The following is a 24,956-nucleotide window of genomic DNA, read 5'->3' on the forward strand; positions in this document are numbered from 1 at the left end:
GCAGAAACAATGAAAAAGGGAGGGCTGCATCTTGGGCTGTTATATCCCCTGTGTATGTTTACTGTGAGTTCACCTGAAATTCCTAGCTGAAGCTGTTGCTGTGTACTTAAATCGCATAGTCTCTGTTGAACACTGGAGTGTTCTATATAAGTGAATTTACAGCACATTTTTCCAACAGAAACTGAGTGTTTCTGCTGATGGTTTTTCTTTGAGTCCTGCTTTATGTCTCTGTGATTAAAAGCTGCTGTATGTGTACATTAGATATAGGAAAATCATTTCCTTATATAGTAGTCTTTATTCAAATTGAAGGAGCTGCACTGCTGCAACTCAAAATAATTTGACCAGCAGTATTAATGGATGGGTTCACAGTGATGGCTTTGACTTCTATTTACTTTGCTTTCTGTGAGATGCTGCTTTTTTTTTTCAGGGATAATAGGCAGAATTTCCTCAGTGATTCTTTGTGCCCATACCATACAACAGTAGGTGTTCTGCTGCAAGGATGAAAAAAAAAATATCTAAACACCTTAGAAAACTCTTAACTGTAAGAAGAATGTACAATATTCTAAGGAGGCTGAAGATGAAACATGTGCATCTCCTGAAATACAGATGTCTTCAAGAATGATAATGCTTTCTGATTTGCTTATTCCAGGATTATGAGAGTAAATGCTTCTAAATGTTTTATTAGAAGTGGATCCTTGGAAACATTCATCAGCCTCTTAAGTTAGTAACAGATGATATCCACATCCAACTGGCCCCTGAATGTATGAAGCTCTTACCTGGTTGAGAACAAAGGCACTATTGTTAGCAGCAATTTACTGATTCTTGGGCCGAGTTCACTAGTTCAGGAAAACACTAAGACTGTATCCATGGAGCTTTTCTATTAATAGACTCTAGAAAGGATAAAACACAGGATAAAGTAGTAAATTGTTTCTTAGTAGATAGAAAAAATTCCTGAAGCTGAACATTTTCAGTGCGATTTCTTTTACTTGTCCTGAACCATGCTCACTGGAATGCCATAATATAATTAATTTGCAACTTCCCTGGGCAGGCTTATGGTTCATAAAATATATAAAAATTTGTAGTGATGCCTGGCTTTTAGCAATTGGAAATTGCAACATAAAAACAATGAGTTATGTGCAAGAAATATGGATAGAGATCCTCACCTACTTCATATGTCTGAGTGTTGAATTTGCATTTCAGAGAAGGCTTCAGTCATGAAGTGAGGTGATTCATTGTACTCTGCACTGGTTCTTAGTGGGTGTAGTGTGTGTTGCTAGTGCTTTTCCCTGTAAAGTGTAACCAGTAGCTATTAGTTGAGTAAAAAATCTGGTGCACTGATCTTGCATGGGCACTTTCGGCTTCTGATTTTTGGAAGGAAATGTTTGTGAGTTACCCAGTCCTGAAAAAGCCATGTTTATTTATCTTTGTCCTGATGAATATGTCTTGTACATAACACTGATCAACCTAGCTAACAGTTTATTGACTTTAGTGGGTTAAATTAATTTAAACCACAAACTGCAAATCTCTCTAGCTCTATCTGCTAGGTAGTTATTTGCACTGGAATAATAGCACAGTCTAGGGAATGTTGTCAACTTACTAGCATAAAATGGTCAGATCTGCAGTGTTACTTTCAGTACTGCTGAATAAAAGTACTGCCACTAATGAACTACTTCTAGAAGCTCTAGAAATCTGTCATGCTCTATACAGCTGGAGTGGGAAAGGGTAATGTGGCCTTCTTGGAAACTGCTGACATTTTTCCATTTATTTCAGTTTTGATGTAAAGCTTTTAATCAAACAGTGTTAATTAAAACTCTGAATGAAATATAGATGAATTTTTCTATTCCCATTTAATGGAAATGAAAGTTACCTCCCATACTCTAACATTTGGAAAAAGGCACTAATAGTCAAATTGTAAACAGATTTATCCACGTAAAACAAAACCTGTGGTTCCTGCCTGCATAATAAATCTGTTCTATACTGGAACTGAAGAACAGCAAAATTAAACCACCAAAAAAATCTGATTTTTTTTTTTTTTTTTTTTCTGTAAATCTGTTAGTATACTTTTCTTGTTTTTGATATGAGAGTTAGAATATGAGTAATTTCCTGGGTACTCCCTTGCTAATTTGACCTTGAATCATATACCCTATAACTAAGTTTATTCAGTTAGCTTTCTGTCTCAGAGTTTTGTGGTAAAGTACTCCAAAAAGGAGGTTGTAGAAGGGCATATGAGTTGTATAAAAAAAATACCTTCTTAGTTCATGTTAGTTCTGAAGAGGTAGAAGCAAGTATACACAGATTGATGCATCAGATTTCTGTGTTAAAAAAAAAAAATAAATCTTCCCAACTTTTGCATTGCATTCGCTTTTTGGGAAGAGCAAACAGCATCTGAATGTGACAAGTATTGCAGTGTAGATCAGTGAAGCACTGATGTTTTCTACCAATTTTGAATGTTTGGAAATGCCTACGTCTTTGGGTTTAATGGAGTCATAGAAGACCAGGGTTAGAAGAGACTGCCAAGATCATCTAGTCTAACTCTATCTACCACCAAAATTTCCTCACTAAATCTTGTCCTTTAGTACAAATTATGAGTGTTTCTTGAACACCACCAGAGCTGGTGGCTCAGCCACCTTCCTGAGCAGCCTATTCTAGTACCTGACCCGCTCTTTCAGAGATTAATTTTTTCATAATATCAGTTCTTCTAATGAATGATGCCATTGCTGATGTGGGGACTCATTTTCCTCATGTTTAATGCTCAGGTGACAATGTGAAACGGTATTATTTTGCCTTGATTCAAATATGTTGCTTTGTCACAGGAGATATTCCTGCACAGTCGACTAGAATCTGTCTGTATTCTAGTGAATGTTTTTTTTTTTTTTCTGGCTAACATGAAGACTGATACTGAAGATGTGCTTGGGGGTGTGGCTGTACTTAATGCAGTGTTGTTTGCTAGTCCAGGGAAACCTATGGAAATAGCATAAATAGTTGAGTGGGAGCAGGTGGGCTGGATATCCTTAAATTGGAAAAAGACAAATTGCTGATTAATTGTGAAAATGTGGGATAGAGACAAGCATCTTGTATCTATAAGCACTACTACTGAGCATAGAACTTGAATTTTGCCTTTTTTTTTTTTTTTTTAAGTGTTCAGTTCTGGGCTTCCAGGTATAAGACAGATGTAGACATATAGGAAACTCCAATGAAAGGCCAGGAAAATGATTGCGACAGAAGTATCTCTCCTATAAGAAAAGGAAGAGAAAGCTGGGATTACTTAGCATAGAGAAGAGTCTTAGGAGTGATCTCATCACTGCCTATAAATAGCTGAAGGGAGGATGAAGGGAGGATGGAGCCAGGCTCTTTCCAGTGGTACGCTGTTCCAGGATGAGAGACAATGGATGCAGACTGGAACACAAGAGACTGTCTAAATATCAGGAAGTGCTTCTTGAATGTGTGGGTGACTGGTCTTGTGTGCTCTGCTCTGGGTGTCCTTGCCTTGAGCAGGAAGGGTGACCTCCTGAGATCCCATCCAACCTCAGCTGTTCTGAGATTCTTTTGTACTGTTTGCTGAAGAACAGAATCCAAAGTTGCATGACTACAGTGGTATGAAGGCTGGATTATCACAGCTCAGAGTGAAAGGGGAAATGAAGGCCTATTTTACATGGTCCTGAAATTTCTGAATTGTCAGCTTGATTGGCAGAATATACCACCATGATGAGAGAAAACATCTATGATTTTATGATCTGTGTCTAGAGTTAGTAGATCTTTAACTTAATTGAAAAACACATTATCAAATGTGCAATTCCTACTCTAGACTGTAGGAAAGAAATCTCTTTCCCACAACTAACTGCATTGCTGGAATATTTTGGTTTGGACACTGATTCTCAGGAGTGGGAAGGTAAGTTCATTTTATTACTGGTTAAATCTTACAGAGCTAGTTTCAGCGTATTTAAAAACAAATACTTTTCAATTTCAGAAATATTTTAGGGTATTAGAGAAGAATATCAAATATGTGCATATTCATATATGGGTCTCATCTGAACCTCCTCCCCCTTGTAAAGTGAAGTATTTGGGCAACAAAATGGTTGAGGGACTGATGGATAATATTCATACAGATTGAGCTTGAACTTCAAGCAGAAAATGTTTTTGGAGCCAGAACACTTTTTTTTTTTTTTTTTTTCTTTTTTTTCCCCATGCTGGAATTGGTTGGGTTCTGTTGTAGCTGTTCCTACCACTCAATTCTGGAGAAAGTTCTGATTATCACATTTGCTGATGCAGCAAGTTGCTGTTCACATCTGAGTCATGGACAATGGAAGTTGTTATTTCAATGGAACATCAAGTTGGGGCTTGCCTGCTAATGTGTTTATTTTCCATGTTTCTCTTTTGTGCTAGACCAGTACTCATTACTGTTCAAGTTCCACAACTTAATTTACCAGTTGCCACAATGTCTGTAAAATCCAAAACAGGTGCTGATCTGTTCAGTATGATATATTAGTTTAAATCGCCAAATTATGAATTGCTACAATTTATATAGACAGGAGTCTGAATCAAAATTTTGGATCTAAAACACCCCGAGCATGAAGAGGATTTGGATTCAGATCTAAACTCTGTGGTTTGGGTTTTTCTTTAATCACATGCTGTTGCTAGCCTCTATTTCATGTGTCTAAAATGTCCCAGCTGTGCAGAGTATTTCCATGAACATGTTGGACTTGTTTTTACACAGATGTAAATCAGGAGTAAGTTAGCTGAAGTCAGTGCAACTGATGCCAGTAGATGTGTGAGAAAATATCTAGGCTTTCTATACAATGTCTTTGTATGTTAGTATAAAAGGGGCATGTATTATCTGTATCATCTTTAGGGGATGCATATCTGCAAGTCTTTGCATGTATGCTGGTATCTTGCAGATATGCTAGCAAGTAAAAAATACGGAGTGAGAACGTTAGTTCTTTACAACAGTCATTTGAAACTTTTTTTTTTTTTTAAAGGTAGGTCTCAGTGCCATTGTTGTATTCTCCTTGCTATCTATCTCACACCTCGCTGGTCTTTTCTGTGCTCTCATACCATCAATGCATCGTCTTCACACTTTCATAACCATGTCCCAGTGCACCTTATTGATTGCCCTACATTTGTCATCTTTACTTTAAGACTGCCACTTATCAGCAATTAGGAACTAACATTAGTAAGTGTTTCAGGTACAGAGCTGAATCAAGCATTTACAGTCAATCCAGCTTTTCCTATTGAATTACTTAAAAGTTTCCACAGAGCTTGAACTGTGAAGAAACCCAAGATCTCCTTAGGTTAGACAGAGCTTGCGAAAGTCTTGTTTTTGTTATCTCTTTCCCTTCTTGTCCCCTCTTTCATTATTCTTGTATTCATATCCCTTTTTGGATTGAAATATAACTGTCCCTGTGGTATTTCGTGTCCTGGCCAGAAGCAAGAACTCCTGGAAGTGTTGTTGCAAAACTTGACTTTTATCTAATGCTCCTGTGTAATTTTCCAGACTTGTAGAACTTAATCTTTGTGTGTTTCCAGATTCACGCTGGATGAAAATAAATTACTCTTCATTTACTTTTATCTTTACTTGAATGCAGTTGCTCTTTTCCTCTGTCACCAAAGGAGAGTGCTTGGCTTACCTGTTCTAGTAGAAGTGGTCTGACTTCCACCATATCGTACAAGCAAGGAGAAACTGCCTCACAGATTTTTGTATTTCCAAGACAGCATGCGGTCTCTGCCCAACTGCAATTCCCCCGGAGGAAGATGGTCAGACTTCTCATTAAGGGTTGTTCATTCTTGCCTCTTCTAGCCAAGAACAATATAAAACAGGGTGAATCAAGGGTAAGATCTGTGCAGTTACCAGATGGTGTTCAATAACACTTAGCATGAAAGTATTAGCCACTCTTGCTCCCTTAGTGAAAATAAGGCCTGTGGAGTTTCATGTTGTATGTACTCTATAGCATAGAAGAAATAGTTAACTCAGATAGCTCTGAAAAAGTAATAAAATAATGGGGAAAAATATATATATAATTAGATCTGCAAGCCCTTCTTCAGCAAAGTATTTTGCCTTGGCTAAGGAAGATATATATCTTGATAAACTCTTTATAAGTTGCCATTAGATATGTACATTTGGGACAGGCAAGGATGAATAGTCATTGACTGTTTCTTCCTGGGCCTTGCAGTATCTCTAAACTTTACCAAAGGTGAATCATGTGAGGAACATCTGGGCTCCTGTTGCTGTGTCCATGAAATACAAGCCTTTTGAGAACATGGGCTAGCTTTCTAGCAGTAATCAGCTATAGCTTCAATCTCATAAGAGAGGCTTAAAAAGATGCAGGAAAAAACAAGTCTGCTTTGGCTCCAGTGTTTTTATTATACGTCATATATTGCTCATCAGGGATGAGTAATATTTAAATGATTATCAGGAGTGTTTTTGGAACACAAGTTCAAATAAAGTGTTCAGATAACTTTCTAAACAAAATGAGAGCTGAACTGGGGAAAATTCAAAGGTGAAGGGATACCTATTATGGGAATAGGGGAAACTTCTGGCCCTTAAGGCTTAAGGATAGGCACACCTACAGTGACTGGATAATGGTATATTTTCCCCCACACTGATAACTGAGGCAATCTTGGTTAGGACTTACAGGTTTAAAGTAAAAGATTGCTCACTGCTGAGAACCATGTTCCTCCAATTCTTTTCGCTAACTTTCTGTACTGGAATTTTATGAATACTTAAGCATAGATAACTCCTGAATCCATTCCCTTTATATTGGAGGCACCAAATCACCTGCCTTTTTGTAGTTCAAAATTCAGCTTAAAAGCTCTCATTTTTCAGTACTTCTTCTGTAGGGATTGCTTGATATAGTCTTAGAATTCACTAATTAAATTTTTTGTAGCATCTTTCTCTATTTTAAAGGAACATCTGGAAGCGACAGAGGATTAGGTTTTAATGCTTCCTGGTTGTGACTTCACTATGGCCAAAGAACAGGATCTTGATTTGATTCTTGTACAGGATTATGTAAAAGAATGTAGAGTATCTCCTAACTGACAAGATTTTTAGGCTTAGAAATGCATGGAAGAAAAGAGGTTTAGTAATGGGCAAGTAACAGTTTATGAAGCAGTTTAGCTAATAAAAATACCATGTGGAAAAGTACTGCATTGGTCTATTATTTCTTTGGGTGTTATGTACGTGTGAAAGCATGTTTTGTTTCCATCTGTATAAGGCTATTCCACATTTGAACTAGGAGATAGGAATTCTACAATAAATGAAATTTGCTATGACTCTGCATTTGTTTTTTCTCAAAGACTAGGGTTGAAACTACTGAAAGAGCCAGGGTTTTGACTGGACTTTCTGAAGCAGTAAGAATGAGCTGTTCTTTATCATATTAATTTCAGCTGACTCATGTCATTTCACCTCCCCAGACCAATGAGGGTTGGTTAAACTATATCCAAACCAGTCATAAATTACCAATGAATCAGTAACAGAATATTTTGGATTGGTATACAAAAACATTTCTTGCTTCATATTTAGTAAGTTTGGATCCTTGTGTGGTTCAACAATATTTTACAGAAACAAAACATTCTCAACTTCAAGCAGAGTCTAGTTTCCTTAATAAAATTTTTAGTGCATGGATGGCAAGGAGTTTAGCCAGTTTACAGCTGCATCCCTATTAAAGCAGCAAATAAAGGCACGTAATTTAAATGCTCTGTGTTCAGAACTTTCTGCTGTCATTTATTTAGTTTATCTGGTAGATGTGCTGATACTAAATGCATGGTATGCAGTGGATAAATCATGATCTCAACTCCTTGCTGTAATAATCCTTGCTACCTTTCCAACTGGGAGAAGAAAAGATTAAAATAATTGGATGTAGAAGTTATGAAGTTATGCTAAGGAACATACTCTCCTTGGCTGGAGTACTTGGTAAACTTGTAATTTGGTTGCGATATTGCTGTTGAGAAGTTTTGTGGTACAGATTTTAGACAAATTAATGGCAAAATTCAAGGATAGGAACGTTGCTGAGAAAAACAGTATAAAATAGACTTCTGTATTGAGAGGTTCTGTATTACTACAGGTATTCTGTATTGCTACATAAACATTAATGTAACACATCTATTTTATGCTTTGATGGATATGTTAAGAATGATGTCATAGTATCTATGTTTTATAGCTACATCCAAGAAATGTAAGAAAACTGAAAATTGTTCCTGGAGCTGTAGTGCACATAAGCACTGTGCTAAGCTGTTGTAGAAAAAGCAAGTAATCCAGGCTTAGCCAGAGAACTAAAGTTAAAGTCAACTCTGTGGCCTCATTCAAGTGCTGATCTTGTGGCTTTGACACTTAGATAATGTTTTGCTCTTATATGGCATCTTTCATTCATGATTTATGAAATGCTTTACAGAGACAAACAAGTATGGTAGTTTGATTATTTTTTTTTTTTTGGGGGGGGGGGGGGGGTGACAACTGAAAAAATGCAAAGAGATAAAATGCATCATCTGTGGTTGGTTCATTGCAGGCAGAAGTGACAGTCCTGAGTATAAGTATTGCCTGATTTTTGGGTAGACGTGCTTTGCTTGTTTCTATTGTCGTTATTATTAAGAACTTTGCAGATGTATGCATCTTAGAGATTCAGTATTTTATTGCTGTCCTATACACTTCTAGACTCAGAAATGGAAGATAGTTGTGTAAGACCTTGAATTCAAGATGAACCTTGAAAGCTCAAAAAAATGACAAGTACCACACTAGCTTTCAAAACATAGAGACTCAATGGCATGCAAACCAAACAACTCAGTCCATGCTTTTTCTTGGAACATCATCCAAATCCTATTAAGAATGACCTTCAACAAAGATATTTTCTTTTAATGGATGCAAAGAGAATCATAATTTTGTTTAGAGTATCCTCAAGTGTTTTTAACAAGTAAATATAATTGCCAATTTTGATGGATTCGTACAGTTTCTCTTGCTGCACCCTTTGTTAATGGCATGGGCTTTTTTCAGCCATAACTGAATCTTTTTGTAGGAAGGAACATTTGGAAAGATGATGATTGTGATTAAAAAAACAGGAATGGGTTTTTAGTCTTGAGTTTAATTCCTAATGTTATTGCAGACTTCCTTGGTAACATTTGACAAGTTACTGGATCTCTGTAGTTTAGTTCACAGTCTGTAAACTGATGCTGCTGGAATTTCTCTTGCTACAGGAAGGTTGTAAAGCGTGATTAATTAAACGAGATGCTCTTATGATGAAAGTAGCATATATTTAGAAAAGGAATGGATCTGCAGAGGACTTAAGTTTTTTTTTTTTTTTTTAAACCTTTTGAAATGTGTGAATTCTAAAGAAGTATTTAAGTGTGATACTTTTGTATGGATTCTATCAGTAGTGGGGAAATGCTGCAAGGATAATTTGAGTCATTTCTATAATTAATCTGTGGTACTTGGGTACCTCCTTCATTTCAGACAGCTTCACATCTGAACATCTTTACCTGGGAGACAAAATTCAAGCCATTGCCAAACCCATAGCAAATGTGTCAGAATCAACTAATGATTCAGTTTAAAATAAGTTGTGGCTGGAGCTATGGTGCAGAATGCATTTTAAAACAAAGAAACAAACAAACGAAAAAAACAGAACCAAAATGGACTTCACTGTTTCTTTTCCCCCTCTCATGCTGAAGCAAATTTCAACCAAATTTCTATGTTGCTTCTGGATCCTTAGATCCACTGCATTTGGAAAGAGCACTGAGCTTTTACTTCTGGAGTGCAGTAGTCTCTGCTATTGTTAATTTGTCATTCACAGTACAGTATGTGTGAATACCATTTTCAGTTTTACAGATTTTTGCAGTGCCTAACGTGGTGGGTCCTCACTCACTGATTTTAATTGGAGACAGTGTAAATGCTCCTCAGTCAGATTTCTTATCCATAGCAATTCTTTTTGTTGTTGGGAAATCTCATGTATATGGGTCCAGAAGAGAAAGAAATAATGAACTGCCAGCATGACTTCACCATGACTTGCTTTTTTTTTTTTTTTTTTTTCCTCAACTTTCTCTGATGCTGCTGGGCAATCTTCTGGGAAAGATTTATAAGCTACAGGCCAGCTGATGTGTAAAGACAAAGAACAGCAAGGGAAATGCATTCTGCCAAGAAAGCAAAGCCACTTACAATGTGACAGAGAACTTGGAAAAAAAAACCTTTTATGTTCTGATGAATTGCCTGTTTTGTATCCTGGTTTGTTGACCCCTTCACTGTCTTCTAGATATACACAATTTTGTTTTTCATATATGAGGGTTTTTTGTTTCCAAAAGTTCTCGTAACAATTAGAAATAAATGGCTTCCTAATGACTTCTTGCCTTGCAAAACAATGTTTTGAATTAAAGGAAAAAATGTTTTTGCCCAGTGCATAAATGAACATAGAGTTCCGTAAAACCCCAAAGTAGGGAGGAAGTAGAACTGCCAGTGGTTTGAGAAAACCACAACCAGGTTCTTCTCTCCTTAAAAAAAGTGTTTTCTCTCATTAGGCTTGCTTGTCAAACTCTGGTATATTCCAGATGTATACTATTTAATTATTTGCTTTTATCATGATTTCTCCTTTTGAAGATTACAGTATTTGAATCTAGTAACCTGTTATCTTAAAATCAACAGTTTGTCAAGAGTAAAATCTACCTCTCGGGTTCTACTGCTTGCCTTCCTCCCAAAATACTTTGTTCTGAAGAAGCTGGTGGCAGTGATAAATGTAAGAGAATTGGAGCTCTGCAGTTATTGTCAGCAAGTTAGCTTTGTAGGTTGAGGATTAGACCTTTGAAGTCTTATCAAGTTTCTGCACTGCGTGAGTCAGTTGCTTACTTGATTTAAATTATAAAAAGAAATGTTCAGTTGTGATATTGTCTCACACTGTGTCTTCGTCATTTGAGATGCCTTCTGTGTTCTTTAGTTCCCTAGGAAGGGCAGGCAACCAGCCATATGGAGAGTGGCCAGTTGCCTGTTGATCACGATAGGCAATAAATAGAGTTCCATAGAAACTCAGATATAGAAAAGCCCTGTTTAGCAGAGCCTCTCTGTCCCCCCACAAAGGGAGATTGTTCCCTGCCAGTCTGTATCACAACATCCTATACTGTTTCACTGTAGCTGTTGAAGGGATGCCCCTTTTTTCTTCGATAAATCATTTCTAAAGCTAATGGATTTATTTACTGGGCATTTAGACTACTTTCCTGATGTGAGGGAGAGAAGTATAAACCATCTGAAGTGAGGAAGAAGTGTTTTTTTTCCTGGGGGGAATTCTGTACGTAGGAGAGGCTACTGATCAGACATAATTTATGTGCATCTTCCACCAACCCTCCTGAGCACTGATTATCTGAATTTGTATGAATTTTTCTTTCTGACACCCATCCACTTGAAATTGCTGCTGAACTGGTATGGAGAGCTGGTGTCTTTCTGAGTATGCACAGAGAAGGTTGCAAAGGTGAGCTGGGAGGGAGGGATTCCCTCTCATGATTTCAGAAGAAAATCACATGAGAATGGCAGCCCTAGAGAATGCAGTTTGAGACCACCTGAAAGCTGATTTTCAGGGTTTCTCATGTCCTGTGTTCTGTACCAGTAGATGTGGACATTTCTGAATGCTAAGACAGAGATTCAGACAAATGTTTCTTATTTTCAATTGTGGATCATGGCTCATAGTTTTGTTTTAAGCTACCTCAGACGCTGTAGGAGTATATGTATGTATTCTTTAATCCTAAAATAAAATTCTCAAATATAGAAATGTTGATCTGGCTTAGATTTTATATGCATTTTAAAATAGCATTTCAACACTTTAGAAGCCAAAATATTTTTCATATGAGCAGTCTTTGAATGAGATTAAGTAAAATGTTCCAGTTTTTCCCCAAGTATAATTGTGGTTATTAAAGACACAAACCAGGCAGATTAGCTATGCGTGAGTAAACTAGCTGGATGGTTGTGCTGGTTCACTTGTATTCTGAAAGTTGGATCAGTACTCTTGAAAAGCTTAAGTAAACTAGAGGATAATTCAATACATAGACAATACATCCCACTGTTTCTCTGTTTATTTTCTCCCTGTGTGACTTCTGGCAACTGACAAAAAACACTAAATGAGAACGAGCCGCCAAAAAAAAAAAAAAAAAAAAAAATTACTAATAACAGTACCACAGGAATGAAGGGCATAAACTTACCAGTGACTTGAGAAAAATGCAGAACATGGGGCACAGGGCACATGGAAAAAAACAGTGGATTGCTATATATGCAGAATAGGATACCTTCAAAGCTGAAACTCTTTCAGTTTGTGTTTAAGGATAAATTTAATGGTAGATTGTTTTGTCTCTGGTAACCCAAGTTCTGTTAATCTGTAGGTGTTACATGACTGTTGAACTCCCATACTTAACTGAAAATACTTCAAAACCAAAGACACCAATGCCTCTGGAAACAAGAAACAGTATCTATATATTTGCTGAAGAAATGCAAAGACTGTAATCTCTCCAGTTGAACATATGTACAAAGAACACCACTTTTCTGATAGCAGTTCTGTTTTTTTAATAATTTTTTTTTATTACTATATCTTAAACAGTGCTGCTTTGAGCACTGTACTTAAAAAAAAAAATCATGTTTTCCATCCCAATGTACAGTTCACTTTTCAGGCAGTGCATTCAGCAAGCTAATGTATGGCTGGTCTATCAGAGTTTCAATATGATTTTCAATTGTTTTGATGATGCGGTATGAAAGAAACCAATTATTTACCTTAAACTGGGGCTATGATTAATTATAGGAGAAAAACAGGAAGATTTTTTTTTTTTTAATCCACGAAGAGCCAAGTAAACTATTTTTGTGGCAAAATAATGCAGTCCATTTGTCTTTGCTGTTGTAGCCTTGTGTTACTGCTAGGTATCTTCAGTATTAAATGCATGGGCTATTTTAATCTATGGTGAATACAATGGGCTCAGTTAACAAGAGTGAGTGTTTTAGTGGAATACAGAAGACTCCTAATCTTAGAGAATGAATGTAGTCAGATAACGGGTGTTTTAGTGTCACTGTCAATATTTATCATGCCTTGAAAATCAAGATCCTTGGTTCATTTTTTAGCGTTGGTTCTGTTGCTTAAACTTTGCAGCTTTTGGCATGATTCATGTAAAGGGAGTGCTTTGTGTTTCCAAAGACGGTGTTATAGAAGCATTCAAGTGACACAGTGAAAGGTCCTTCTGAAAGGATAGTTCATCAGGACTGAGTGCTACTCTTGAACCTGAGCCTGCTCCTATTGAAGTCTGTGCATTTACCTTAATAGTGATGGAATCAGATCCTAGAATTAAACTATTCAGGTAAATAGTTCTTCAAGGGGTATGATTGCACTATCCTAAAGTATCTTTTCAAAGCAAAACCAAATGGAGGGGGGGAAAAAAAAGTTTGGAGCCCTCTTTCTTACAGTGTTTCTTCATGTTTCCAGGTATACGATACTCAGAGTGCTTAAACAACACAGAAAGCTCTTTGGTACCCTCCTCTAAGTATCTAGAGATTCAGAGTAAAGTAATTCAGTTAAATTTTGATCAAAAGTATAATAAATAGAAGAAAAATCTACTGAACTGGCACTTTTGAACCCTTACAGAGTTCACTCTCTCCTCCTCTCCCAATCGTTCTTTGAATTGTTTGTAGCTCCTCTCTTCCCTGCCTTGCAAAAATATTTCCTTCATAGTAGATAAGAAGGGGCCACCAAGATTGCCCAAAATCTCTTTAAGCTGTTTGGAGGAGTTTTTCCGGTGAGAGAGTAAAGGTGGAATTTGGGATTGCAATTGCATTGTGTTACTGTCGTTTGTCCACTGCACTGCAAATTTTGATTGCATAAATTAATGTCCATCTTTGTTCAGAGTAGAAAAGAACTTGTCAGTCTGATTTAATTCCAGCTCAATCATTTCTAGTTTACGTGGATATAGAATTGAGATGTTTTGCCTCTTTTAATCAATTGTGAAGCAATAACAGAAATAACTGATTGATGTACTGACATTCCGACCCACCATCTATTCATAAACACAACACAGTAAAGCACACTTAACAAAATAGTAAAGCACACTTAACAAAATACTTGTTAAAACAGTGCTTAAAAAAATAATATGCTAAAGCCAAGTGTGTCAATCAAGCACAATCCTGTTTAACAACCAGTTTTCTGTGCTGTTTGTAACAAAATGATAGTGTAGTTTATCGTGTTTTCATAATCAGCAGATGTGAGTCTCCAAGAACTCCACTACACTTCAGGGACTGAGAGTAAAACAAAAGACTGCCCTAATTGGTTGGTAATTTGGAGCTGACTTTGGGCACAGACCCATGAGTGCTTCACAGAAGAAAAAAAAAAAAAAAAAAAAAAAAAAACATTAGAGAGAATTGTCTGTTCTGCACATCCTCTTCAGGTGGCTCTTAGAGACCTATGCTAAACATTATTTTTGAAGCCTTAAGCCCTTCTCATCAAACCTCTTCCACGGAGAAAAGACACACAGGTGTTTTAATGAGGTTCTCTGTTACAAGTGCAAGTAGCCTTGCCTAGTGTAATAGCAGAAATGTACACGTTCTAACAACATTATATTATCTGATTAGTCACATACGTGATACCTTTCTGCTTAAATTCTTCTGTGCAAGCTTTAATTTGATGGTGATGTCCTGTATGTCTGGACAAAGAAGGAGGTCACAGTTTGCAGTAGGCAGCTCTTGGCTTTGTCCTGAAACAGTTATGAAGGACTGTTTTGCTTCATTGGGTCAATATGAGGTAAGCTAATCTATGAAAGATAGGTTGAGTACAGCAGTTAAAAAGTTATTGTTTTGAGTGTGTCATATGGTAAACTGAAGTCCTCAGTAATAAGGAAAACAAGATCTTAGACTTTCCACTGATTTCAGGACTGCGATGGAATGCTTTAGCATGACTTTGAGGTGAGAGTAAGGTTTGTTCTGTAAATGTACCTTCTGCTTCATTCTTAGTGAGAGTGATGAGGTAATCTTGAAAAATGAGTGGTGTTTTTTTAAAGCGGATTAACTGAGACAGTCTAGCTGGGTACGTGCTCTGTAAGCATGTTTTTATTTAAATATTCAGATGCGTATTTCAAGCAAAAACAATGATATCACTTTACATACTATAGTCAGCATGTGTGGATATGTATACACAACGAAGTGTGTATATACAGATACATGCATATACATATATATGCATATCTATTACTATTGTCTAACTCATTTTCCCATTGTAGATGAGCCCAGAGGGAACAAAATATTCCTAGCTTGGAGGTTTCCACATCTGCCCTTCAGACAGCTATCAGACAAAAACAGCATGGCTACATAAATCACTGCAGTTCAGCACATTTTTTCAACAGCACAAAGCCTTGAGTGCAGAGCCACTTTATAGCACACTGCTCCAAAGTTTGTTCACAGACCTCCCATGCCAGCAGCAGGCAAGTCAGATCATTCTATTTAACATCTTACAGTAACCAGATGCAGGATAAAGAAATTGCCTCTCAATGCAATAGTCTAGCACTGGTCTATTCCAAATAAAATCGTAATGTCTAGCATCCATCCTTTCTCTTCTGCTCGTTTATCAGGACTTTTCAACCCAATCCCCCAACTTGAAGTACTCTTCATTATACAAGCTGATCTGAACTTCATCTTAGGCTGTGGAACAGTAGTTTTCACTCAGTTGGAGGGGAGGTTTTGTAAATCAGTTATAAGGAATCCACAAAAAGTAACAATACATACCTCATACTTGTCAGTATGTTTGAGTACCTAGTGTTGTTGGAGGGTACAGCTGTCCTCTGGCTATTGAAGGGTTTTGTAAGTTGAATAAGGGATGAATACTGATGAATGACCATCTGAATCCATACATTTCTAGGTCTTTCTTTCTCCTAATCTACAAGCCCCAAGCTGATTTCATAGAAGAGAATGGAGTTTCTCTCCATAGACAGGAAAAAAAAGCAGGAAATTTATATTAAGGCAAAGTAAAAATAAGTTGAGAGTAGCTTGCTTTGAGCTAGGTAGATGCATGCATCTACCATTGTGCTAAGGACATCACTACAGAACTGTGAATAGACTTTATTAGAGTGACCATTCCAAATTAAAAAATAAATGGATTTAAAAAGAAAAAATAGAAGTTGAGGGTATACTGTCTTGTCTTACTCAGATTGAAATCAGACAATGCCTTCTGACCAAAGACAATTCACAGCTGTGCACTCTATCATGGGTGCGGCAGTGCTTAACATTACTATTTAAAAGGCTGCAAGTCAAGTTCAATAACTAATTTTTATATTTCAGCCTATGTGCATCTCTCGGCAGCTTTTCCTCATGTCCATGCTCCTGTATTGAAATGGTAACACTGGTCATAGAATCATGGAATCATAGAATGGCCTGGGTTGAAAAGGACCATAATGATCATTCAGTTTCAATCTCCCTGTCACAGGTTGGGTCACCAACCACCAGACTAGGCTGCCCAGAGTCACATCCAGCCTGGCCTTGAATGCCTCCAGGGACTGGGCATCCACAACGTCCTTGGGCAACCTGTTCCAGTGCATCACCACCCTCGGTGTGAAAAATGTCCTCCTAATATCTAATCTAAGCCTTCCCTGTCTCAGTTTAAAACCATTCCCCTTGTCTCCTGGGTCTTTATTCTTCTGCTTTCTTGTACTGGTCTTTTGGCCTGTAGATATATACGGTAGCGACTTTTCAGCCTTGTGGCTCTTTTTCTTATGGCATGCTATATGATGTGCTTAGTAGAAAGAGTTGCTCTGTACTGTAGATGGTGGCATCCCAGTTCTGGAAACATATAAATATGCATGTGGTTCATTTTCATGTGAAGACCTTTTTTTTTTTTGCCGTAAAAGTGGTGAGGAGTCCGAATATATACCAGAGGGAATGAAACCAAATCCCTGCATAAAACTGAATAATGTAAGACAAAGAGAAGATGCAGGTTATGCTGTGCGTAGTGAATAATTTTATGGATGTTATTTTGATAAACTGCTTAATGGCACAATAAAGAAACAATCTGATGCCTACTCTTGGACTACTGGAAAAACTGGCTTGTGGACTGCAGCATATTGCTTGTGGTTGAGGAAAAAAATATCCTGATTGTCCACAGCCTGGATGTGTGACCAATGTCAAGAACAAGGCAGAAAGGTAAAGCAAAGCAGAATACAAAATGGTATAAATAATTTTCCCCAACAAAAGGAAGGTTTCAGGTATCTACAACTAAATAATCTGATGTCTTTAGTGTTATCAGACTGAAGTATCTGAAGGATGAAATCACACTGACACTAGTGGTTGAATAGAGGGAACTCATTTCTAACAGTACTAAGAGCCTTTGGTATATGTGACAAAGAAGGAAAATTTCATGAAACACATGACTGTAATAATATTTTATCTATGATCATATCTGTTAAATAGATACATATAGTTTATAGTGATTTTAGTCTTATCAGCTGAGGTAAACTTAATAATCAAGAAGTCTTCTGATATATTCCCATTATCCTTTCTTCTTGGAAATACTGTGTGAATTTAAAGCAGTGCCTATTGTAGAGTAATAGCCCCTTGGGCTATTATTTACAGTTGCTGTAAAATATAATGCTTTAAATAAATAAATAAATAAATGCTGAAATAAATTGGAGACCATAAAAATATTTGATTATATTAAAATGCAAAGCAGGGGATAAGCAAGTGCTAACTCCAGTAAAGGAGTCGCACTTGGCAGTCTGTAGCATAAGCTGAAATTTATTGTTCAAAACAATTTTCTGAAATTTGACTAAGCTGCTTTCTGTGCTATTAGGGGCAGGAATGCCTCTCTGTTGAAAATTATTTGCATTCAAATACAGTTTAGTCATAATTGTTTATTTTTTGCTGAGTGTTCAGAATAGTTCCAGCTCAGGTTGTTCTACTGTTGTTGCCTTCATCTTGGTTGCTACCAGCAAGTAACAAAAATATTACTTTAAGCTTGTCTTTCTATGAATCTTGTCTTTTTACAATAACAAATTTGTTTGCTAAATGAACTTAGAGATAGAAGAGCCAGTATTCAGGATGAGCAACACTGACTCATGTTTCAAACCATCTTTCTCTCTTTCTGAACTCTCCTCCTTTAAGGAAGAAGAATGATGCAATAACTCTAAGATGTACATCGGTGTGATTCCAGTTTCTATGTCATTGTCTGCTTCTTCCTATCTAAGGATATGGCAAATCTCTTATCCCTTGCATATTTCAGTGTCTCTACTAGCTTTGACACATTTATCTACTCTTTTGGCTACATATGCTGCTGTAGTAAAGATAACAATGGAATATTTTCCAATTTTCAGTCACAGGTTTTATCTTCTTTCCCTTATTTATTTACTCAAAGTACATTTCCTAGGCTCTCTCATATGCTGTATTTTCTAGAAGTTACTTGCCTTTTTGTCCTTCCTGCTCTTAAATTTGTCAGTTACGCTAACTTGGTGGAAATTGTTGTAGATGTACAACCCAAATTCTCCAGTGAGGTTTGGCTAACTAACAAGCTATTCAAGTGGTTTTGTCTCCTGGGTATATCTTCATCCTCTGTTTTTCCAGGTTGCTAGAATATTCTTGAACCCATAATTTACCCTAATCTTCTCTAAGGCTTTGAAATAATAAAATACTTAAATAAAACTCTTTGGATAAATGCCCTTTAAAATATAACTTTATCTGTAAACTATCACGTTCTCAAGGGAATGGATTTTGTTCCTCAGACAATTAAGGGGATTTTCTGTCCACTGTGTCGCTGTGGTTTGTCCACATCAGGCATACCCATCTAAACTTCTGCATCAGCTCAGAACAGAAAAGATGAGGAAAGTCTGAGAGGAAAATAGAACAGAAACTAGACTGTTTCTCTCCATGATTTCTTTTTTTCCTGAGGCCTGGGTTCAGTTCCCTGATCTGCCACATGATATTTTGTTGGTCATGAAGTCTTCCTATACTCCTGAAAAATAATAATTTGCCCAACAGAGATATTGCTGAGGATAAGTTAACAATGGCAAAGTTTCTAGCCATTACAGAGATGGAGGAGTAGTCTTACGAACACTGAAGGGCTGTACTCTGCTCTTTACTTCACAAAATAGGAGAAGGGAGATTGTTTGACTTGCCATCACTAAATCCACTTGGAATGCCTGAGGCAGAGCAGTGAACTGGATCCAGTCCCTCTGATAGAGGCTCCGTGCAGCCTATGTCCTTGAAAAGTGCTATTCATAGTCCTGACTAGGCCTAACCCCAGAGTCCTGCAGATGTCTTCAAGACTGCCCCTTCTAACAGCCTGACTTAGGCAAGAGAGGGAAGCTTTGAGGACCTCATCATGCCTCCGTGCAGCTCATGAGGGCACCTGCCAGGAGAGCACCATCGTTTCGAGATTGGGCAGAGGCATGGTCTTCACTGTTGCTCATTTTGCACATAGGGAAACATGACTTCAGTCATCTTCCCACTCTATTCAGCTAATTGTTAATTCCTGTCAGAGAAATGGATCTGCAAAATGTTTTGAATAGAGGATATAGGAACATCTCTTTCTGAAGACTTATAGCTAAATTTGAGGAAGGTGGATTTGAAATTTGTGCGTAATTTGTGAGCAATTTCCTTCTGAAAATAATTATAGTTAAAATGAAGAAATGCTTAAAAATATCAGGAAAAGGAAGCTTTTCTTTTTGTATTACTGTGCCACTAAAAGATAAAAATTTCAACCATGTTATTATTTTAAAGTGATACCACTGAGATTGTCTCTCCATTCTCAAGCATAGTCGTCAGAAAGACGTCTGTATTTCCTCAGATTAAGTGATTGGAAATGCAAACAGACCACAGTTCAAGTACAAAAATTACGGAATTTTATGACTCTCCTTATACATGTTTTTAGTAATAAATGCAGGGAAACTACATGTAGAAACAGTTTTGTGAATTTATTAGCTTGAGCTACTCTTTGCTGCTCAAATGCTATTCTTTGTCATCCTTTTCATTCATTTGTTTGAAAGTTTCCTTCTAGCGGGCTTCATTTGTAATCTGAATTCCAGAATTTCCATACCTAAAGTTTATGATGGTGAAACGGCACTGATAAAAGCAATGAATGAAGAATTTTTCTCAGATCCATTGCATTATGCTTCATTATGCTTGGGGGAATTATTATTTTCTGTTAGCTCTATGACTTACATATCTTTGTGTTTATTGAGAAACAACAAAATGATAGAAAAATTCTTCTGAGGACTTGGTCATTTCACTTCAGTCCTCATTCCAGCCTTTCAGAGGATAACATGCTATCTTTGTTCCTGTATTGCATGCAGCAGCATTAGAAATGATTTGGCTTTTGGCAGTATGTTCCAGGGTGTGTAGCTCCTCCTCTTCACAGTACCAAGAGGACACCAAACTCTGTTGGCTGTGTCTGTAGTTTAGAATCATAGAATCATGTAAGGTTGGGAAAGACCACTAAGATCATCTAGTCCAACTAAAGCGTGCTTCACTGCCAGGACCAGTCCGCTGAGCATCCAGGAGATTTTAGTATTGCTCTGTGGCAGAACTATGCAGGGGAGAGTGTTTGGTGAAATTCAGAATGTGGCCAATGTTAATTACTTCTATCAGCAAATACTCAATCACTGTCTTCTAAAGAAGATAAGGTTGAATTTCTGAGAAAGGAGAAACCTGGGTTGTAATGAGCAGAGCAGAAAGAATTTGAGTAGCAAAGGTCTTGCAGGGCTTTCCTGTGTGCAAGGATGCTTAACCGCCCTATACCAGTCCAAAAAAAATTAGTATTGTAGTCCATGGATTAACCAAACTAATGCAGGAACACTTCTGAGGGACTACACCTCATGGAAAACCCATGCCAGGGCTGGAAAACTCCTGGGAAACTGCAGATGTGGGTGATCCACATCATAGGTCAGACAGTACTTAATGGAGCAATCAGAACTTTTTGTTGTTGACAAGAAATTGAATAAAATTACTTGAGTAGAGACATAGTGGACAGTCCATGGCCCATTTCAGATTTTGTCTTTTCTTCTGGCCCATTATGAGACTCTTTGGAATAGCAGCTGAGACACAGTTATGTCTATACTGTCTACAGCATTTCCCTCTTCAGTTTTGGCTTATGTTTTTATAAGCAAGCTTGCACACAAATACAAATGTATCTATACAGTGTTTCTGAATTTTTTGTTTTGTTGAAGAATCTTCACATTCTGAATGTGATCTGTTGCATTTCATATGGTTCTCATACTTTGCTCATGTTCTCCTCAGGCCTCCTGAACTGAGTCAATTGGACATATTATGGAAATATTTTTACAAAAGAATTGGGTGAAAAAAATGTTACTTAGATCCTTAGAATAGACTCTTCAGCCTGTTATTATAAGCTAGTTAATCCACAGCAAATAAATTTGAAAATTATACATTGCTGTCTTATTTTTTACTGGTGAAAAATGTTTCTGCTACCAACATTTTTTTGGTCTAGAGCATCCAAGACACTGTTTTCAGCTTCACAGTGGTTAAAGGAGGATTCATAGATTCCCTAATTGTGATGGTGTTTTTATTCTATGTTACAGAAATATTGCAGTCATTGCCATCTTATAACAGAAGTTGAACAACCTCATATACATTGAATACACTATTATTTGAATAGGCAAAAAAGACAAAGCTTTTCTTTCATTTTTGGGTAATATTTGCATGTATTCCCTGGAGGAGGGGATCATGGAGCAGTTTTCACATGAGAATAGTATTCCTACAGCATTAATTGTTATTATTATTATTTTTTTCTAGTTTTTGAGGGTGGATCAAGACAAAGACAGAGAATGCAGCCTGGACTGTGCTGGTTCTCCTCAGAAATCACTTTGTGCATCTGATGGAAGAACTTTCTTGTCCCGGTGTGAATTTCAACGAGCAAAATGCAAAGATCCTCAGCTGGAAATTGCCTATCGGGGCAACTGCAAAGGTGAGCAAATCTAAACTTTCCAATATTTTCCTTTGATCATAATGCAAAATAGTAGGCAAAGTAGCTTTTGAAATTTAATGAATATTGAGAACTAAGAGCACTGTACTTTAAGAGTTGTCTGAAAGCAAATAGATTGCAATTTGTCTTGTTGATTCTATAGAAATGTGATACAAAAATTAATCTTCATCCCTCAGCAAAAATATGATTCCCTCACATCTTTACACTATAATAAATCATTAGGTCAACCTCAGAGTAATTCTCAAGATTGTTACCTTCTGAAGTTGCTTTTCTATTGCAGTTTGCCATTTTGAGTTAGAAAGAGTTGAATTCAGCTACATGTTTTCTAAATGTTATAATTTGCCCAGGAAAAAGTAAAATAAAGTCCAAATGGTTGCTGTTGTGTTGGTTTGCTTCAAAATATAATCCCCCCCCCAGTGAAAGTGAGAAGAAATTGCAGGTTTTTTTTCTATGTAACAGAAAGTTGTGTGAACCTTCAGGTTGTAACTTGGAAAAAATTAATTACATGGTTTGTGGTGCTTAGAGCCCTCACAAGCTGTATCTATCTACATCTTCTCTTTTACTTCTATCTTCCCTTTGCAGAAATTTTGCAACACATGATCCTGGTGCTCCAGCTCTCCAACGCTTTCACTTTCCACAGGTTAACCTTTTCACTTTTATAGTAAGCTGGTGCTAGAGACCTCAGTTGTCATGCAAGAGATACATGACATAGTTCCTTACTGAAGTGCACACAATGATCTTTTAAAATGTAAGAATAGCAGCACTCATAAAGATTTACTTTCCCTTTCTCTCCGTCCACAAAGGAGAGGTGGGAGGGAGAATAAAACCCCAGGGACCACACAGATTCAACCCTTAGGAGGCAATTTTCCACATGGTCTCTCTTCATTAGCTCCAGCAAGCCTCTGAAGCATCAAGACTGTTTCAAAGAGACATTCAGTCTCATCTTCTGCCTAGATGAAACACTGTGGTCATTTTTCAGCCCTTTCATAATAAGCCATTGTATTAGCTGATGGATCTATTTACTTATGTGAACAAGGATAGCATAACGATGCTATCTGAGCCAAAGTTTTTGTTACACTTATGAACGACAGAGAGAATTATTGTGAGCTTTGTTTCTGTTCATTGTATATATGTATTTAGCACATTATATACTTCAGCAAAAATGAGTTTTTCAAAGTGTTTTTCTTTACTGTTTTTTTCTTAACAGGTTGATAATGGCATCTGCAATTTTTTTTTTCTTTTCTGTAGGGGTGCCTTTAATTGCCCTATCCAAAGTGTATCCTGTAATTCTGGCAGTTTCTTCTGCCAGCATTTGGAGAAATACTAATTTTCTATGTATTTATTAATGTGTAGCATGTCAGTACAATTGTAGACTTGGAATTAGACACCTTAGATAGCTTAAATATTGCTAGTAACAAATGCATATTGTGCTTTCATGAATCAGACACTTCTAATCTTTTGATTAAAAGACTGCAAGCATCACTCTAATGTTGAAATATTTCTTCCTTTTTTGGGCAATAGATCTCACTTGCCAAAATCACACAATATAATAAATATATGATACAATTATATCCCAAACCAGCAAGGGACTAGTGCTATTTTCATTTAACATTTTCTTCATATTTCTAATTCAGTCAAAGTAGTCCCAGATTTTCAAGTGGTCACTGTCTTTTTTTCCTACCCATTGCTGTGATCATTAGAAATATTTCAAGCTGTGAAAACAAGTTTTAGAGAAGGAAGAAATGATCCACTGACCTAGTAGCTGCTTCAATCTTAGTATTGATACTTTTGGTAGTCCAATCAAACATTCTCCTGAGAGAGTAGAGGAAATCCTCAGATTAAGACTGCTTTTGGGCCAGTTGCTTTTGAGCACTGAAATTAACCAGCAGGTGAGGCCTGACAAAGGAGTGAAGAGTTCTTTTATTAAACTAAGCAAAGATGATGGTTTAAATTCAGGGCAACTTTCAAGGTTTCAGCATTTGTTTTCATTCTGTGTTGGAATGAAAACAAATTCTTTTGAAAGTGTTCATGTCTCCCTAAAACCAACAAAAATAGCACATTAAAATATTGGTTTTGAATCAGATTTTGAAGTTCTTAGCATTAGTGAAAGAAGCATCTATGTTTGCATGTGGAAGTTATGAGTCCTTCCCTTTTTTCCTTACATTCCTTTCCTTCCTTCCTTCACTCTTTTCCTTTCCTACCTTTCCTTCCTTCCTTTCCTTCATTTTACAATAAATATATATGTTTTTTCCAGTCCACTTGCACACAGTGCTGGAATTTTTTGCTAAACTTGGAAAAGTTATATTATAAGTTATAATGCTGTGAAATTCTCTGACTGCTTTTGCAGTTTCAAAGAGTTCAAATGATCTGCATAAACTGTAGATGAATATCCACACTTCTGAATACTTTTCCAAACAAAATCTGAACTCTGAAATTCTGGAAGTTTGCCACTTACCTGATAGAGAAGTTTACTGTGCAACAAGATTATGAATCTAACAAATAAATGTATGTTGACAGCTGAGAAATATTGTTTGTGTTAGGGGGACTGTTAAAGCATCACTTGTGACTAGGATCCACCACACAAACACACAAATTCTTCACAGTAAATCTGGTCCTGTGTATTCCGAGAAACAAAACAGAAGAAATGTGAGTAGTGTACTTGCTTTTAAACAGGTCAGAAAGACAAAGAGGCTATTTCTAAATTATTAAATTAAACAGTGCCAGGATGCTATTTGACTGTCTGCTCTAGTAAGTTGGTAAAGTTGATCCCTGCTATGCTTTGAGTGCGGGCCAGTTAGTATTTTCCCTAAGACTTTATCTTTGTGGCTTAGGAGTTAACTGTGGGCTAGGGATGGTCCTCAGTAGGCAGCATGCGCAGAGCCACCCTCTTGCAATAAAAGGTTCAAGGCCATTCAGCCTGAGAACTGAGCCTAGCTGTTCTTGTGTATCATGGTAGATTGATTCCTATGGGTAGCTCAACCCTGGGAGGATTCATCTTTCTCATCATCCTTTTCATTCAGTATTATTTTTAGGCTGGTTTCCTGAGGATGAGCA

The 24,956-nt window shown here is 37.0% G+C and overlaps 1 protein-coding gene across 7 annotated transcripts in view; it reads left to right on the forward strand.

The window, feature by feature from the left end:
* Positions 1 to 24,956, forward strand: part of SMOC2 (SPARC related modular calcium binding 2) — a 132,162-nt gene that overhangs the window by 21,379 nt on the left and 85,827 nt on the right. For all 7 annotated transcript variants that reach the window (XM_042890733.1, XM_042890742.1, XM_042890750.1 and 4 more), the window contains exon 2: positions 21,713 to 21,884. In XM_042890733.1, coding sequence (XP_042746667.1) covers positions 21,713 to 21,884 — 172 coding nt within the window. The remainder of the gene's footprint in view (positions 1 to 21,712; positions 21,885 to 24,956) is intronic.

Source organism: Lagopus leucura, unplaced genomic scaffold (assembly GCF_019238085.1).
Source record: "Lagopus leucura isolate 7727_CA_CO unplaced genomic scaffold, USGS_WTPT01 Super-Scaffold_73, whole genome shotgun sequence".
NCBI lineage: Eukaryota > Metazoa > Chordata > Aves > Galliformes > Phasianidae > Lagopus > Lagopus leucura.